This window comes from Apus apus, chromosome 28 (genome assembly GCF_020740795.1).
Source record: "Apus apus isolate bApuApu2 chromosome 28, bApuApu2.pri.cur, whole genome shotgun sequence".
Lineage (NCBI taxonomy): Eukaryota > Metazoa > Chordata > Aves > Apodiformes > Apodidae > Apus > Apus apus.
The window spans coordinates 565491-583863 of NC_067309.1; the positions used below are offsets into that span (position 1 = coordinate 565491).

The 18373-nt window shown below is 51.1% G+C and overlaps 1 protein-coding gene across 5 annotated transcripts in view; it reads right to left on the reverse strand.

The window, feature by feature from the left end:
* Positions 1-18373, reverse strand: part of LOC127394997 (keratin, type II cytoskeletal cochleal) — a 57724-nt gene that overhangs the window by 3845 nt on the left and 35506 nt on the right. For 2 of the 5 annotated variants that reach the window (XM_051641367.1, XM_051641368.1), the window contains exons 2-7: positions 4841-6593; positions 3891-4099; positions 1555-1615; positions 1260-1355; positions 374-538; positions 112-237 (exon numbers count right to left, since the gene is read on the reverse strand). In XM_051641367.1, coding sequence (XP_051497327.1) covers positions 112-237; positions 374-538; positions 1260-1355; positions 1555-1615; positions 3891-4099; positions 4841-5236 — 1053 coding nt within the window. In that variant the 5' untranslated portion in view covers positions 5237-6593. Of the gene's footprint in view, positions 1-111; positions 238-373; positions 539-1259; positions 1356-1554; positions 1616-3890; positions 4100-4840; positions 6594-9535; positions 9704-14651; positions 14669-18373 lie in introns of those variants that run through there. The other 3 variants (XM_051641371.1, XM_051641366.1, XM_051641370.1) reach the window with 3 other exon arrangements.

Genomic DNA, 18373 nt, shown 5'->3' on the forward strand with positions numbered 1-18373 from the left:
TGCAGCCACCCCCAAACTGCTCCTGCAGATGCTGTGACCCAGTGCTCCCTGGCACTCTTGTCGCTGCTCAACCCGCTGCTCTGCAGCAGGAGAACAAGGGCAGCTCCTCACCTGGGCCTTTGCACTCTCAATCTCCCCCTGCAGCCTCTGGATCATGCGGTTGATCTCCGAGATCTCGTTCTTCGTGTTGCGCAGGTCGTCGCCGTGCTTCCCAGCAGTGACCTGCAGGGCCTCGTACTGGGGCAGAAACACAGCAAGAAAGATGCATCTGAGCTGGCAGTCCTTTAGCTGGCTAAAATCTCTCCCACTTGTGACACACCAGACGCATGTACTACCAGAAGCTGCAGCTGCCTTCACCTCTCCCCTCACTCACCTTGCTCTGGTACCAGGACTCAGCCTCAGCCCGGCTCCTGTTGGCGATCTCCTCATACTGGGCTTTGACCTCTGCAATGATGCTGTCCAGGTCCAGGTTTCGACTGTTGTCCATAGACAGCACCACAGATGTGTCAGAGATCTGGGCCTGCAGCTCCTGAAGTTCCTGCCAGTTGCATTAAAAACAATGCCATTAATCACTGACTTTTAAGGGGCTCTGTTTTGGAAGCCAATTAGAGAGAGAATCCAAGAATAATGGGAAAGGGAGGCAGATAAGAAGAATTCCATCTAAACAATCATTAATTAGAAGGAGAACAGCTGAATCACATCAACCTTGCAGAGGACAAAGTAACTAACAGCAGCAGAAATGGAGCTGCTACATATCACCTGCATTTTGACATGAAATGCTAGTCCAAGGAGCTTGAACATCAGCTCCACAACAAAGCAAGGGCCAAATTCCACCTCATCCAGGGATGCAACCAGTGCCCAGTTCAATCAGCCTCTTATCTTGCAAATAATGAGTAAGATAAAGGAGTCCTGGACAAGGAGCTTTCCGTTATTCCTCTCCCACACAAACACACCCCAGTGCTACAGCTCTGGCTATAACAATGTGGTTTTTCTTGTTTTCCTACTAACTGCATCCAAAAAATAACGCATGTCCTGCCTATATTTGCAATATATTCATCTCAGGTCCCAGACAGGGAGAAATCACTGTGACAATGCACAGGAGGTGCACTTCACTTGCAGGCTCATTTTTGTTTATGGAAGAGAAGACTCCATGTCTCCATCATCCTTCTCATCTCATTAATTTTCTGCCACCATGGACTACTCTTCACCCACTGGTGGTGCTACACTGCAGCAGCCACGAGCAGCAGAAAGGACCTTACCGCTTCGTAGAGAGACCTCAGGAAGTTAATCTCATCTGTCAGAGCATCCACCTTGGCCTCCAGCTCCACTTTGTTCATGTAGGCAGCATCCACATCCTAAAAAAGTGATAACCCACTGAGATTGCCATAGCTTTGATGACTAAGTCCACCCAGCCTTTGCTGGGCTTCAGAAGCAGAGCCCATCAAGTTCCCCAAGCCACCCGCCTTCCACATCCCTCTGCCCAATGTCCTGCCATGTCCTCAACATTCTCTGCTGAACCCGTATGATCAGTCCCAGCCAACCCCCTGCTCTCACCTTCTTGAGCACCACAAACTCGTTTTCTGCCGTCGTGCGCTTGTTGATTTCATCTTCGTATCTGCCAGAAAAGAAGGGATTGGTGTCAAGTTAGAACCTGAGCAAAAGGAAAAGACCGTGACACTGCAGAGTTACCCCAGCTCCCTTCTCCCTCCCCCCATTTCTCCTTGTCAGCCACCTCAGCAGAGCCCATGGCCTCCCCAGACAAGCCTGCCTCGGGCAGGGGGTCACTGCTCCACTGCAGCACCTGTATCCCAGCACCAGAGGCACCAGCTGCACATCACAGCTCCAGGCTCTGTTTGGATAAGCTGATGCCTCAAAGCTACTCTGCTCCACACCACCATGACCACCTGGAAAGCACTTCTCACCCCTGCTTTCCCACATGCCTTAAAATTCACTGTACTTTTCCTCTCTGCTGACCAAAGCCCCTGTCAGTGCTGCTTTCACTGCACACTTCCCTTCTGCAGACACCTGAGATCACTGTGCAGGTGTCCACCATGTGCCACGTCCTGGTAAGAGCTCAGTGTCATGACTCACTCCACACAGCCTCGCTGTGCTTCAAAGCCGCACAAATTCACTGGCTACATCCCTTCCTTAGGTGTTGTTTTTAGGTGTAATGAGCTAGATCCTCAGCAGATAAGAATCATGCTCCATTGACTTCTCAGCAGGTTCACTGATTTGCACCACTTGCCAGCCTGGCTCTCCCAGCCTGCCTCACACCAGTTTACCTACAGCCAACCTGCTGAAACAAATAGAAAGAATCTGCTACAGGAATCCTGAAAGTCACCCAAGGAGCAGGAACCACTTTCTCCAGCTGTTTTGGAATTGTTGTTGCCAAAGTTACTGCTCTGTTTATTTACACAGTCTCTGCATGGCTAACACTGTAATTTGCCTTCCAAAGTGTGAGCTACTTGACTTTCAACAATGTTCTGCTCCCCACTGGAAGCTTGCCCATCACACGAACCTTGTCCCTTTCAAGGTCAATGAACTGCATCCCTTGCAACTGCAGAGCAACGTATGACCTGGAACGGACGTGCTGGTGTGCACACCCAGCCCCAGGGTAACCAAAGCCAGGTAAATGAATTATTCTAGAATGGTTTGGTACATTCCTCATGTCCTGGGGGAAGCTCCACCAAGCTGGTCAGGGAACTGACAAATCTTTCAATACTCTGCTTTAACTCCCTGGGAAGCCCAGTGCATCCCCTGCCCCATCCAGGGGACATGGTCATGGCTGCACCTGCCCACAGGCTGCACCACACCCTGGGCCAGGGCAGTGACCCTGTAAGGACTGAACCTCATCCCCAGGAGCCTCGCACATATCAATCCCCTCCCCTGGATTTACATGGAGAATGACTGTGTAAACTGAACATGCAAAAGAGAAGCAACGGCCACCTAAAGAGCTAGTCATATGTTAAGTATTCTACTTAGACAATGAGATTTTCTTCATATAAATGGGGAGCAGCAGGTTCTGAACAGCAGTTATTACATCCTCACTCTCTCTGCTGCACTAGCATTCCCTCTTCCCTTCTCTTAGCACACACAGAGTTTGGTTTTCCATGGACCTGTAAGCTGCAGGAACAAACATGCACAGGTGCACCTTGCACTCATGCAATGTGCAACTCAAACCAGGCCTAGAAGTGCTCTGGCTGCAACCCAGCTCCTTGCTACTGCCCTGCAGAGATGCAATGTGCAGCTGTGGACGGGCACAGAGCAGAAATAACTGAGCAGAGTTGGGGGAACATCATTCTCATGTGCCTCCTTGAGAATTACTTGTTATTGACTTTCCCTAAACACCCTGGAGATTATCAGATGTTTGTTTTCAGTTCCTGCTTGATCCAGTTTGCCAGCTCCCTCTTTTCTTTCTCTTTTTTTTTCTCCTCATTAAAGGCATTCCCCTGTATAGCTGGGTTGGGCACAGGGACAAAGGCTACTTTCTTCATGGGACTCCTCCCAAGCAACACCGCTTGGACTGAAAAGCTGCTTAAAAATTGCAGGTGACCTGCTCCATTCCCTACCCCCCACCTGCCAACCTGCTGAGCTGCCATGGGCTCCCTGCAGCCCCCAGGGGCTCATCCAACCCCAAGTGCAAACCCATCTCTGAGAGGCCCAAAGAAAGGCCAAGAGGATGGAGCCACTGAAGAACATGTGGAAACAACACGGTTCCAGGAGCAACGAGTGATGGGGCAAGAAGAATCCAGGCAGCTTCCCTGGACTAGACACCTCAGCCACGGCTGGAAAAAAAATCTCCCTCACAGAAAAGCTGGGGACAACTCTGCCAAGCTATTGACCAACCTGCCAGCTCAACTACACCGTTAGATGGGAAGATTATACGTTACTTGGCTTTGAAATCCTCAACAAGATCCTGCATGTTCTTCAGTTCACCCTCCAGACGGCCTTTGTCATTCAACAACCCATCCAGCTGACGCCGCAGGTTGTTGATGTAGGTCTCAAACATGGGAGCAATGTTACTCCGGGCAGTCTTCTGGTCCTGGAGGAGGCTCCATTTGGTTTCCAGCATTTTGTTTTGCTGCTCCAGGAAACGGACCTGAAAAGCAACCAAGGGATCATTTGTGAAAGCAGAAGGAAGGGGGAGCTGACACTGCAGAGTTTGGATCCCAGGGGAAGGACAAGCTGCAGATGGTATCTGAAGAATTCTGATTGCTCAGAGGAAGCACCAAAACTCTGGAGGGTGATAAAGACCATGAGGGAGGGCTTGGCTTATGACTTTTAGGCTTTGTATGCATTAAAGATAAGCAGATCCTGCCTGCCACAGACCTCAAAGTCAGCCAATTACTCCAACTCCAGGCCTGGATTCCTTGCATTTTGAGGATGCCAGAGCTGAAGTTTACACAGGATCAATTAGTGCAAGACAATAAAGCTGCAGAGGTACAGGGCAGTGCAAACAAACACAGCCAGCTCTGACTTATGTCAAGATCTGTTCTACTGGGATGATTCCTCTGCCCAAGAGGCTCACTCCCTCCTCCCTGAATCTGATGGTGGTGTGCCTGAGTGCAGATTTGATCTTTAAAGCCTGCACCCACATTATTGGCAATACCAGCCAAATAAAAGGGGTACAAGGCTGGCCAGAGCAGGGCAAACCCCTTTGCTTGTGGCAATGCAAGCAGGTCTTTAATGAGTTATTGAATTGCAGCAGGCAAATCACACCATGCTCTTGAGGACCTGATCCTGAGCCCATCTGTGAATCCCCCACTGGGTTAAGCGAGCTGTGGGTCAGAGCTGCTGTTCAGCAGCACCCACAGAGCTCCCAGCCTTTCCAACACCTCACCTTGTCAATGAAGGAGGCGAACTTGTTGTTGAGGGTCTTGATTTGCTCCTTCTCCTCCTTGCGCACCCGCTGAATATTGGGGTCAATCTCCAGATTCAGGGGTGTCAGGAGGCTCTGGTTGATGGTGACCTCCTGAATGCCCCCGGGGCTGAGGGGCCCCCCGAATCCCATGGAGGCTCCGTAGCCATATCCAGAGCGAACGCTGTAGGAGCTGCCGCCGCCCAGGGAGATCCGCTTGTTGGAGGAGCCAAGGTTGTAGAGACTGGAGCTGCCAAAGCCACCTGCTCTGCCTAAGCTGGCATTCCCTCCACGGGTCGAGGAGACAGAGCTGACCCGCACTTGGCTGATCCCTGGGACGGCCACAGAGCGAGAGCTGAAACTCACAGACCGGGACATGGCTGCTCCGAGGGTGTTTGCAGGATCCCCCACCCTTCACAGGCTCAGGGAAGCTGTGCTGGAGATCAGGGAAGTGAGGAGTTCTCCTGACTGCTTCTCCTTTTATCCGTTAGAAAAGCTGGGCTTGGCCCAAGGGCAAAAGAGGGATCATTTTACTGCCTCGGAGAGCTGGGTGTGCCTGGCTGCCTTCCCACCCTCCCGTCAACCTGCAGAACTCGAGAAGGGAAGGGCCAGGGAAGGGACAGGACACACCTGGCGCCGTGTCCCCGCGCTCAGACCTGCCTTTGTTCTGCCCCCCCCTTGGCCTCTGCCACATGTGCAGCCAAGGGACGTGAAGAACGGGCTCTCCTGGGCTCCCTTGGCAGAGGCTGTAACAGGACAGGTCCGATCCCCATTTCCTCAAGGCTTCTCCATTCCTCCCCGCTCACCTAAGGGGACAGTGACATGAAAAGAGGGGGGACGAGGCAGTGATTTCTACCTCTCTGCAGAGCAGGCAGACCCCGTGTGGCAGCAGGAGGCGAGAAGGGGCCTCAGCACCAGGCTGGGCAGCCACGGTGGCCATGGACACAAACCCTGCTCTGCCAGCAGCTCCAGCCAGGCTCACCACGCAGGGCTGTGAGGGCTGCAGCTCTCCCCACGCACCGGGGCTTGGGCTGCTTTTTCCTGCTGGTGCTAAAATAAAGATGGTTCTGGTGGGCTGCACCCTACACGGGGCAATATAACATGCCTGTCCACATTCAGAAGGAGACAGAACAGGCCTCTGCTTAAATTTCTGGGTTTCTATGCAGAAGAAGCAGAGACAAAAAGCATTTTTACGACCTTTCTCTATTTTCAAATAGCCTTGAAGGGATGGATCTCTTTATTATCAGGTCATCAGTCCTCCAGAAACCATGAGGTTTCAATGCCTGGCCTGAATGTGTCACCCTTCAGCTCTCCCCCTCATCAGCACAGCGAGGTAGCACTGGCCACACAGGCTGGGCACAGCCTGTTAAAAATATGTACTTCCTTCTCTGCAGTAACAATACAAGTTGGCTGGAGACCCCAGCTGCTAACAGGAAATTCTCTTCTTGAAGGAGGGAAAGGGGGAGATCAGATCAGACAGAGACATATGAGGCAAGATTCCTCCCTGCACTGAGAGCTGGCTCAGCTTCCACCAGCAAGAAAAGAAAACCCCTTGAGTGTAAAGCAAATTTGTGTTCTGCACATCCAGCTACCCTGGAGCTGATGGCTGATGTAGACAGGCCAGGGTTCATCTCACCCATACACAGCCAGCAACGAGGCAGAATTCTCCAGCTGCTTCACATAGCTCCAGGTTCACAGGGAGAGATGGGCTGCTCTCTTGCAATGCCTCTGGGTTCTGTAGAGGGGACAGAGATTGTATCTGAAAGTGTGATTTAGAGTCCCACAGTCAGGCAGGAGTAACCCCCACCATAGTAAGGCCTCCGGCTGCTGGTTTTATCAGGTTGCATTCCAGCCTCATCTCCTTCTATCACCAGACAGGGATTTTTTGCACAACATGACATCCAAACTAGAAAGCAATCCAGCCAGATAAAATGCAAGCCAGATAAACTGTCATAAAGGCAAAGCTGTTCTCAGCACCTTCAGCTGTAACAGAACTGAACTTCATCCTGGTTTGCACTATCAAGGGCCAGATCAAAAGCCATTTTTTAATCTCAATTACTACCATGCAGCACCACTGATTTTAGGTAAGGATGAGTCTGTCTTCTAGTCAAAGTTCAAGCTTTCTTTTCTGTACCATTAGCAACCCAGCCAATGCAGGAGAGCCTCAGGAAAGCCTCATTTCCTCTGCTGCTGCAGCAGCTTGCTCCCCAGCTCCCAGTGCTGCCTCTGGCCAGCTCAGATCCCTGAGCCCATCACAGTCCATCCTGCGAGGGAACGGTCCCTGTTAAATCCTGTTGAAATCAGTTTAAGCCAGAGCAAGATCCGGGGATCCAGAGGCATCATAAGCAGAGTTTGCTTGTGTTGTTGGGATGCCATGGGAACACCACATAGTTTCACAACCACACAGGCTTGTAAATACTTCCAAGCCCCAGAGATTCGGGTCTGGCCACACAGAAGACACTGTAGTGACTGGTTAAACAGCCTCTGAAGGAAGTGAATACTTTGACTGCTGTGTTTGGTGTCACAGCCAGCCCAGCCCCTGCACACCAGGAACAGCCTGTTGCTGTGCACTGACACTCACAAGGGCTATGAAGATGATGGAGCATGTCTCTTCTGAGGATAGGTTGAGAGACCTGGGCCTTTTTAGCTTGGAGAAGACTGACAGGGGAACTTACCAATGCTTATAAATTAAAGGGCACGTGTCAAGGGAACGGGGAGGGGAATGCCCAGGGAGACAGGGTAAGGGGCAATGGCCACAAATTGGAACACAGGAGGTTCAATCTGAACAGCAGAGAAAACTTCTTTATCTCGAGGGTGACAGTGCACTGAGATGGGCTGCTCAGGGAGGTTGAACATCTCGTTCTCTGGAGATACTCAAAACCTTCCCGGATGCCATCCTGTGCAACCTGCTCTGGGTGAGCCTGCTTTAGCAGGGGGTTGGACTAGATGATCTCCAGAGGTCCCTTCCAACCCCCAACATTCTGTGATGATGTGAATGAGTCACAGGTAATAAGTCCCTCCATAAATATCTTGGCAAACATAACAGGCCCTCAGATCCAGCACAGAAAGTGAAGAGAAAAAAAATCAAATCAGATTGTTCTGATGGAAGAGGAATATATCTTGGGGAGCAAAATTGTGTATTAAGAAGATATTATGATGCTGATCAATGTCAGGCTGTGGTTTCCACATCTTCTGCTGATACCCCACGGGCTATCTCCTGCTGTGTATTTAGATTGCAATGTTTGGATTGAAAGCTCTCTGGAGCTGGGAGTGCCCTTAGGTTTTGTGTTTGCCCAGTGAAGTCCTAGTTTGTGATTACTGCTCCCAAGTGTTTCAGCAGTGAGTCATAAGTGAGTGAGTGTCCTAACAACCAGCAATGTCTTGGTGGTCTCACGGTTGGGGATCACAAGAGCACGATGGGGCCCTCCTGGGCTATCAGAATGACACTGTCAAGCTGTTATCCTTACTAACAGCACCCCAAAGCAATGCCAGCACAGCAGCACTTGCACCAGGGCCTGCAGCCATAGAACTGCTGTGCAGAAGGTTCCCCCCAGGCGGCGACCACAGGTCCCCCTTTCCAGATCCAAGTAGCCCCATTCTTAAAAATGTACAGCTCATCAGCAACTCCTGGGAATACAGAGAGATTGCTCCAAATGCAGGCACTGCATGCCAACAGCCTTATCCAGGCAGGTGCTACCCTTAGGATGACTGTCCCAAGGTTTTATGGATTTGTTTAGCCCTGCTTCCTGTCTCGCTCAGGCTGTAAAGCTCAATACAATGATGTGGCTCTTCACTCTGGTATCTCAGTGACAGGAAAGTGGCTTTTCCAGGAAGGCGACGGCTGGCTGGCCTGAAGGGTTAGCCTGTTCCAAAGGTCAGTGCCTCGGTGCAGTTCACTGCCTTGCAGCAGGAGCTCTCCTGCTGTAAGCTGGGGCCTTACACCTAGTTTTAAGTTGTTTAATTGGTGTCTTTAGTTTTCTGCCACTGCCCACTTCCAAAGCATTTTAATTGCTCTCCTGAACCTGGTATGATTCCCTACCCTTAAGTCCCCACCCTTAGTCTTACATTGGGTAAACTGAATAGGCTGAAATCCTCACATCTTTTGTAAACAAGAGGCATCTTGAGGACTTGAAATATCTTCTGTGGCCTCTCTCTGCTCCAGACCCTTGGCACATGCATCAGTATTGTTTGTGCTGCAACTTCATGCAGTTTTACACATGGCAACCACATTTTGCTCCCCATTCTTAAAGCCCCACAGCTGTAACAGCCTCAGGCCCCAGTCCCTGCCAGAGGCTGCTCTGATGGGTCTCACCTAACCCACCGTGTCTTCAGCTTTCTTTTCTGCAACAAAGCAGAGCAGCCTTAGCATTCAGGGGGGCATCAGTCGACAAGCAGGAATGCCGGAGGTGACAGAGCCAGCTGCTGCAGACCAGAGCCAGCTCTGTGTCCACAACAAGGCTCCCAGCAAGCTCCTGTCCCTCCAGGAGCTGCATCTCACTGCATTCCAGCTTCGTGAGGGTTGAGAAGCCCTCAGCTCAGCTCCTTGGTGCCTGGCCACGTAACCCACTGCAGCAAACACCTCGAGCCCAGAATTCACCACACCTGTTGTGTTAGTGAAACCCAGTGAGCACCAGTCTAACCCCCAAGGTGTTAAGATAACAGCACAAAGCCACTCACCAGCACCTCCAGAACAACTGGGACCCCCAAAGGAAGGGGGTGCCTACCCAAAGAGCCCTCAGATGCTGCTGTTGGCATCTCACCCTTCCAGCCTTTTCCAGCTGCTCAGCACAGGGATGGAGCCCCACGATTCTGTCCTGTTTGCAGAAGGAGCATTTCCACCCCACACTGTGGAACCTCTGCACATTGCCCTGAGCTCCTGGACAAACAAGCAAAGCCAGCCCGTGCAGATGGGCAGCAGGGCTCCTCCCCGGGGACACGGCGTGTGCCAGGGCACCTGCTCAGCAGAGCAGCTCTCTCTGCCTGACACATGGTGGAACCATTCAAGCTGTGGACTTTCTTCCCCTCCAGCCTATTTTACCTACACCGAAGGCTGTTTTCTTTCCCCTCTCCTCCAAATTACAAGATCTGATGATTACAAGAAATCATGAAGGAATAACTATAAATAAAGTTATAATTATGTATAATCATAATTAGAAGGATAATTTTTACATGAAAGTTGAGAGTCACACCTACAACTAAAGCCTTAAGGAAAAACAAACAAACAAACAAATTAAAACATTGCAGTTCTCAGAGCAGAGATGAAATTGCCAACCCTGGTTGAGCTGGGCTCAGTTTTTCTGGAAATGGCACAACTTGGAAGAGAATGGAAAACTCGTGATCTGTTCCCACAAAATCCCACCTGACTTTTGAGTCCTGCCTGTTGAATCTGTTGGTCTGTTCCAGTTCCCAACAGCTGATCTGATCTAACCTCTGTGGATACTCACACAGCACAGAGCAGGCAAGCCAGGTCAGACCAGAGCCCATCTATCTGGAGCCAGCAGTACACACTGGCCAGCCCCAAAGTACAGGGCAATTAGAACGTGATCCTTTCTCTGGCCATATTTCTCCAGCCTCCACCAGCGGTTTAATGCTTCTGAAGCTGGAGGCTGCATCTTGACCAGCACGTTTCCCTGCTGCTGGTGGTCCTGTCTCCCCATTATTGGTCCACTCCTTGGTTGAACCAATCCCTGCCCACTGCAGCCAGTGGCAATGAGATTGCACGTGGCGTGTTCCTGTTTTAATTAACTCAATTGCAAACTAATGTGTCCTACTCAGAGCAGATGGAAACCATGAGGTCATTTCACTGCACTCAAGGGAACACCACCAGTTTATAGGAGCTGAAATAAAACCACTGCAAGTGTTCAGCATTATTACAGGAACTTGTGGGCCTGATTCATGCCTTGGTTAAAGGGTAGTGCTGCCCAGTGAACAGAGTGAGGAAGGAGGGAATGATCTAGCACAGTCATCACCAAAAAATGCTCTTATCAAAATTTTGTTTCATCTGATCCAGCTTGGGCAGAGCCAATGGCATGGTGCCACTTCACACCAACCTCTCCTCCACCCCCAAGTCCAGGAAGGTCTTATTTCCCCCCAAATACTTAGCATCCACCATGGCAACCATCCTAACTCACACACGTTTGTAGAGCCCTGGGTACAATGTAATTGTGGAGAACATCTGGGTTTCTTAATGGCCACCACAACACAAAGAACCATCTTCACCCTGGTGCCTACACAAGAGCAAAGCTGCTCTGCAACCTCTGGCCCCACTTATGAATTCCAAGATCTTTTGCAAAATCAAAGCTGTCCAAACAGATCTGTTGCCCAAGAAACCTGTTGCCCTCCTAAGGAAGAAAAACAATGAAACAGAACACAGAACTGTATGTGGTGTTTTGGAGATAAACTGTCCTGCAGGCAGGAAGTACGTGGGAGAGGCAAAACCCCTATCACCTCCCTGTACAGAGTTCCCAAATGTGGCTGCAAATACTCCTGTGACTCTTCAGGCCACTGGATTGCAAGAATTCCACCAGATCCAGCATAAACTGTCCTGCTACAGAAGATGGTTTGTACCAGCCAGGGTCCCCAGAGATGGTTTCTCCTGGACAAGCACCAGGGACATCCACAGCAGGAGTGTTTTCCGTCTGCAACTGCAGGAATTTAACATACTCAAATTGTAAAAAAACCTATTTTATAGGATCTACCCAAAATAGCTCAACCTGTGAACGCAGGAACAATTTTTGAAAGGCAGAGAAGCAGAAAAGTAAAGGCAGAATGGCTACACCAAAGAGGTGTAGGACCTCCTCCCAGATGAGTCACTCTCAGAAGATGAGAAGGGAAAAAAAAAATCCAAATGATGAATTTGTTATGTGTGTTTTATTACAGCTATAATCACCACGCTAAAATGGTTATCTGCTTACAGAGGGGTCATTTCAGCTCTCTGGGAGACAAGGGATTTTTTCCTCCAACAGCAAAGAATCATTGAATCATAGAACTATTCAGGTTGGAAAAGCCCCTCGGGATCACCGAGTCCAACCATCATCCCTGCTCTACAAAGTTCTCCCCTAACCCATCTCCACCAACACCACATCCAAACGACCCTTAAACACACCCAGGGATGGTGACTCCACCACCTCCCTGGGCAGCCTGTTCCAGTGTCTGACCACTCTTGCTGTGAAAACTTGTCCATAATGTCCAGTCTGAACCTGCCCTGTCACAGCTTGAAGCCCTTCCCTCCTGCTCTGTCACTAATTACCTGTGAGAAGAGACCAGCACCAGCCTCTCTACAATGACCTTTCAGGTAGTTGTAGCGACTGATGAGGTCTCCCCTCAGCCTCCTCTTCCTCAGACTAAACATTCCCAGCTCCTTCAAGCCTTCTTCATCAGATTACTTCTCCAGGCCCTTCACCAGCTTCCTTGCCCTCCTCTGTCCTTGCTCCAGCACCTCGAGATCTCTCTGGAATTGAGGTGCCCAAAACTGGACCCAACACTCCAGGTGTGGCCTCACCAGGGCTGAGCACAGGGGGACAATCACCTCTCTGCTTCTGCTGGTCACACTATTCCTAAGACAAGCCAGGATGCCATGGGCTTTCTTGGCCACCTGCACACACTGCTGGCTCATGTTCAGCTGTTGTCAATTAGAGCCCCCAGGTCCTTTTCTGCCAGACACTTTCCAGCCACACTTCCCCAGGCCTGGAGCGTTGCCTGGGGTTGTTGTGGCCCAAGTGCAGGACCTGGAACTTGGCCTTGTTGAAGCCCAGACCATTAACATTAGCCCAAGACAGAACCTACAGGAACAAGGCCAATCCTGCTCCCAGGATCTGCCCTCCAGTACTTCCCACCTGGCTGCTATCTATCTCAGCATTTATATCTCAACCAGCAAGACGGCTCCAGCACCCAGCTTTTAACCCAGACACAACAGAGTTAGCAGCTTCCAAGTCAAAGCCAAAAGAAGGCAGCAACCCTCCCTTTCCTCTGGTCTGCTCCTAGCTTTGGACTCAGTATCAGCTTTTACAGTACAAGCAAAGGGCAATTTTGCAGCCTTGGACCTGGTGAGGAGCCCAGCCCAGGCTGCTGATGGCAGCAGAGGGTGTGGTAAGTCTGCATCAGGCACCATCATAATCAATACATTCAATAATGACAATAATAATTGTCTTGTACCTGTCCATATTGCCTATGACATGAATGACTCTTTCCAGGCTTGTGGGAAGGGAGGGAAGATCAGGTCCAGTGTTGCATGGAGCTGGGGCCACCCACAGCCATGCCTGCTGCTCAGAGAAACCTCCTCCAGCCCTGGCATCCAGCACCTCCCACTATCACAGTATCACTCTGGTTGGAAAAGACCTTCAAGATCATCGAGTCAAACCACCTCCTCCCTGCCCCTGCCAGCACCCAAAGCCACCTCTGGCCATCAGCTCCACTTGTGGCAGGTTTTGGTGTTACATGAGGACAGCGTTGGGAGGGGAGAGGCTTCTAAGGAAAGGAGGAGCAGAGGAAAAATAGAGCAAAGAGTGAGAACAGCTCTCCATGCTGCTGAGGAAGGTTCATTGCCACGTGTCGGGGGCCACACGGCTGCTCCGGGCTGGGGAAGAACTTTGCCCGGCGTGAGGATGATGTGAGAGCCCTTCCCAGCAGGACGGAGCTGCCGGGCTCCTGCGTTCCCAGGCGTGCACCAGGCATGAATCAGTTGTGCAGAGTTTGACCCCAGGAGTTACAAACCGGGATGAATCAGATCTGGTACCAGATTTAAGAGGGATTACCAGCTCGCTCGGGGGCCTGGTGCTGCTGCGGCCCTGACACACGCAGACACGCGCGGGGCTGCAGGGGCCATCGCACGGGCACACTCGGCCCAGCTGGAGTGAGCGGCAGGTCCTGCCCCTGCTCCCGGGGCTGAGCTGGGCCCGTGCCCGCCCCGCCGAGCTGCCAACCCGCCGAGCTGCCCACGGGGCACAGGGTTTGGTGCCAACGTTTCCTTCGCAGCAGACACGCCGGGACGGGAAGCGGCTCCCGGCTGCGCGGCTGAGAGGAGTTCAACCGGCTCCCGGGATCATCCAGCACCAGCACCAGGCACGCAGCACCTGCCCCTGTGCAGCAATTCGAGCACTGCCCAGCAGCAGTGAGGGGTGGACCTGCTGGAAAGCGGTGCTGAGGAGAAGGATCTGGGAGTCCCAGTAGGTCGTAAATTATCTATGAGCCAGCGAAGCGCCCGAGATGATCTCTGGAGGTCCCTTCCCACTCTGACAGTGGTGGGACTCATGGGGGGACGTACCTCGCACCTCTCTGCCCGCGCTGGGGGTGCTGGGCTGCATGATTTGGGAAGAATGCAGGAGGACAACCCGCCCCAGGAAGGCTGTGCTGAGCTGCAGACATGGCCCAACGCCCGCTCTGCGCTTACTCCAGAAAGGTGTTGGTGGGACCAGGCAAAAAGCGGGAGACAGATCCAGCTGGGAAAAATAAACAAACTCATACTTTTGGCCTGACAGTTTGGGCATGTGGCCTCTGAAATGAGCAGGCACATGGCACATGGTAAGTGAAGAGGCATAGAGCCACCGGTTCTCCAGCACAAGAAGCTCCCACCCTGATCTTTGTGGGATCCGACAGCAAATTGTCCCTCAGTTTATCCTAACACAGCTACTACATCAGCAGCGAGACCATCCACCATCCCATCTCCCATTCCCATCTCCCATTCCCAACCTCACTGTGCCCCTGCTCCCAGCTTGTGGCTCCTGCCTGATGCCCAGTGCAGCAGGAGCCCAAATGCTGTCCTGGCAGAGAAAAAATACACCCAAAGACATCTCACCTCTCGTGCCATCCCTTCCATTTCTGGGCTCCCTCCTGCTACACTAATTTTAGGAGAGAAGCTGTTGCAGGTTAGGATAGTTCTGATCAGCCACCAATCCCCACCTTGGGGCAAAATGATCTGTTTCTGCAATTCTGGATGCAAACATCTACCTTCTAACTATCACGTTGATGTCTTAACTATTTTTCCCAAAAAAAACCTCCAAACATCCCAGCGGTTTTTAGCCTCAGAACCTGCATGTTGCAAGACAGGCAGATAGCCTCATAAATATCTGTACAACCTCATGAAGAGCTCAAGGCTCACAGTACCCACTGAAACACATCATTATTTATGCTGCAAACCATGTGAGAATGACACACAATACAGAAACAAAATGCCTAATTAAAAGTGACACAAGAGCACAGAGCCAGATTGTAATCAGAGTGGTGGATACTGGGTGCTGTCTAAAAGGAATGAAGTCAATTAAATGCTCAAGTGTGGATTGAGAAACACCAAGCAGTAAATCCTCACGTTGTCTCTCATTTATGCTCATTTTATAAGCAGGGACATTGAGAAAGAAGAAGCCATTTGCCAAAGTAACAGGACAGGTTATTAGAAGGGGAATTGGAATATTCAGGCTCCCAGCACAGCTGAAGAGAGTGGGCTCCAGGAGAGGCTGAGATGGAGGACACGTGGGGATGAGGAACAGCAGAGAACACATGGAGGTTCACAGGCTCTGGGACATGAAGGAGGGGTTTCTAGAAAGAAGCTAAGTCTCTTTATTTGGGAGATGATACGATGAGGCAGCCTGGGGCACATCTGGTGCCTGGCAGCTGCTTCCTCAGCCCCAGGCAGGGACAGGATCACCCAGCCCCATCCTAGGGTGGGAAGGGAAGAACCTGCAGCACCCAGCTGAAACAAGTGATGTCACCACCACTTAATTAGTCCTTTTTTTTTTTTTTTTCTTCAATACCTGAAATTTCCTGGAAACTATGTGAGCAAGAGCACAGGAGATGGGTTGGAAAATCAGATATGGGCACGTTCCATCCTGCCTTCCAAACCCTTCTATAAATTCTTTGCAAGTGACGCCTGTTTTGGGGGAAGTGATTTAGATGGCAGAGTTTTAGCTGCTCCCTGTTTCACCCAGAAATGAAAAAGGAGGAAGGAGGGAAGAGGGGTGGCAGGAGGAAGAGGATGCAGAGGGCTTTGGGCAGGCACATAAAGGAATGAAATGAGGTAAGGGTGGATGAGCATGGAAGGAAGGAAAGAATAAGTGAGAGAAAAAGAAGGGCAGGGATGGAGTGGAGCTTGGGAAGGTTGCAGAGCTATCCCCCACCATCCCCCAAACCAGGGTCCACAAAGACCCACAGTCTGGGATGAAACTCTCCTGTCCCCAGCCAACATGGCCTGACCTCAGCATGGACAGGGTGGCAACAGCACTTCACCCCCTGCCTCCCAGGGTTGGGAAGGGTCAGACAAGGAGAGCAATGGCAAACCACATGCATGCTTAAATTAGCTTGCAGCCCTGTGGTCACCGGCGTGTCCCTGGCTGTCCTACCACAGCACTGGTCTGGGCATGTCTCCAGCCCAGCCTAGCATCTTCCCTTCTCCATCAGCACTGCAGAGATGGGCTGAGAAACATCTGAACTGAAGTGTCTCTGCAGTCAAAGCCCCTCACCCCAAAGGCAGCTCCAGGCAGTGCTGCTGGCCCCAGACAACCAACCTGTCTCCAGCCCATGCCACGGAGCAGGTAAATGTCTCTCCTGTCCCAGGCTGAGGGCTGGCAGCCAAATTTAACAAAAGTAAACCAAACATTTAACAAAATAGGCCCTCTTCTTGTTAATTTTTAAACCTGAAGTGAACTTGGTGGACTGAGCCTGGCTCTCTGGAACCAGGAACCTGCAGCTGCTCTGCCTTGTCCCACCTGTGGCCACAGTATCGGCCATTCCCCTGCCATGTGTCAGGGGAACGTTCCCTCTCCAGATGCTCCTCACGTGCCTGAGGAGGCTGCAGCCAGTCCTGCTGACCTGCTCATTACTCTGCATCCCTCAGCCCTGCCTCAGTCTTACTTAACCTTAATCATTCAGATTCCCTGGGGCAAATGCTGATGTCTTGTTTATGCTTCATGCATTACCCACACTTCATAAACAGCAATTACTTATGGAACCTTGATAAATAAGTTATTCTACTATGTGTATACATATTGATCCAATAACCCTAAAAGGTGATTTTCTAGATAGACAGGACACATTTCCATGTATCAAGAGAAGGGTGACAAGACTCTCGAGGTTTTTCTGCAAAGGTCTAAACAGCCCCAAGACCCTCTGTGATGGTTTGAGCCACTCTGTGCCCATTCCCAAACCTCAACCTACCAAACCACCACACTGCAAACTCCAAGCAACACATTGCCTTGCTCCAGACATATCCAGCATCAGAGACCCTGGGACTCCTCAGCATCTTTGGATGGTGATGACTCCATCCAAATGGATCAGGAGATAAGCTAGACCAGGCTGCAAGGACACAGCAGCAACACTATGGGAGTAGAAGGACAGAGCAGTTTAGCTGGAGGTGACCAGACCCTCCACTGCAACCTCCAGAGCCTTCTCCACCTTGTTACCACTTTCTTGTCCCCATCCTTTTCTAGCTTGTTTTGCTGCGTAGCTAAGAAGCCTGATTTTGGAGACCAGCCCATTCCAAATTGAACCAAATACTTGGCCAAGGAGGAGCATTGAGAACATCAGCAGGAAGGGAAGAAACACCCTGACTCAGCAGTGCCTCTCCCAAAGGGCAGGGAGGACAGCAAGGGACAGAAACATGCAGCAAAGCTTTGGCTGCCACTGTGTAAAGCAGCCCTCCCTTTGCCATCCCCAGAAAGACAGCGTGGGGTAGCAGGTTTCTGCACCAAGTGCACCTTTGATACCAAGAGCAGAACCATTTCAGGATCAGGCTGTTGGCCATTATCATGGAGACTGAAATGAAGGTCCCCTTGGAGCCAGCACCATGAGCAGCACTCTCTTCCCTTACAAGGGCAAGTTTGGATCCTCCCCTTGTCCCTTTGCCCAGCAGGTGGGACAACAGGAGCTTCAGCCTTGACACCCAGCAAGCAGAGCTTAGGAAGCAGGTTGAGCCTCCCTCTGCAAGCTCTTCCCTCACATCAGCTGCCCCCAGAGATGGCCACTTGCAAATGCTTTCCTTAAAGGATTACTGCAAACTACACCCATCCTGGCAGGAGGCAGGACTTGGAAAGGCCTTGCTGACCTCAGAGTAGAGTGGCCCTGATGTTCCCAGCAGAAAATGCCTTCCCACCCTGCCCTTCCCAAGGCAGTTCTGATCCCAAGCCACCCTTCTTCTGCATGTTTCTGGGGCAAAATGCTCATCCCACTCCTCCAGCACCTCATGGAGAGGATGTGGGAGAGAGAAGATGATGCTGTACAGGAACCAGGACTCCAAAGGCACCAAGCAACACATTACAATTAGATCTGATCACCAGGAGAGGGGTTTTTTTGTGCCATTCTGCACCAGATATCCTTCCAGCCAAAGTGGATATCCTCACAGGATGGACCACTGTCAGAAATTTAATTTCAAGGGGAAAACAAACAAACAAAAACAAAGCTGGGAAAGAATTGATACCTAGAGGAGAAAGGAAGAGGGATGGATGCTCAGGCAGCGATGGCTGCCCACACGATGGCCATGCCAGGGTCCTGCACAAACCTGCACAGCACAGCCCTGCACAGCACAGCCCT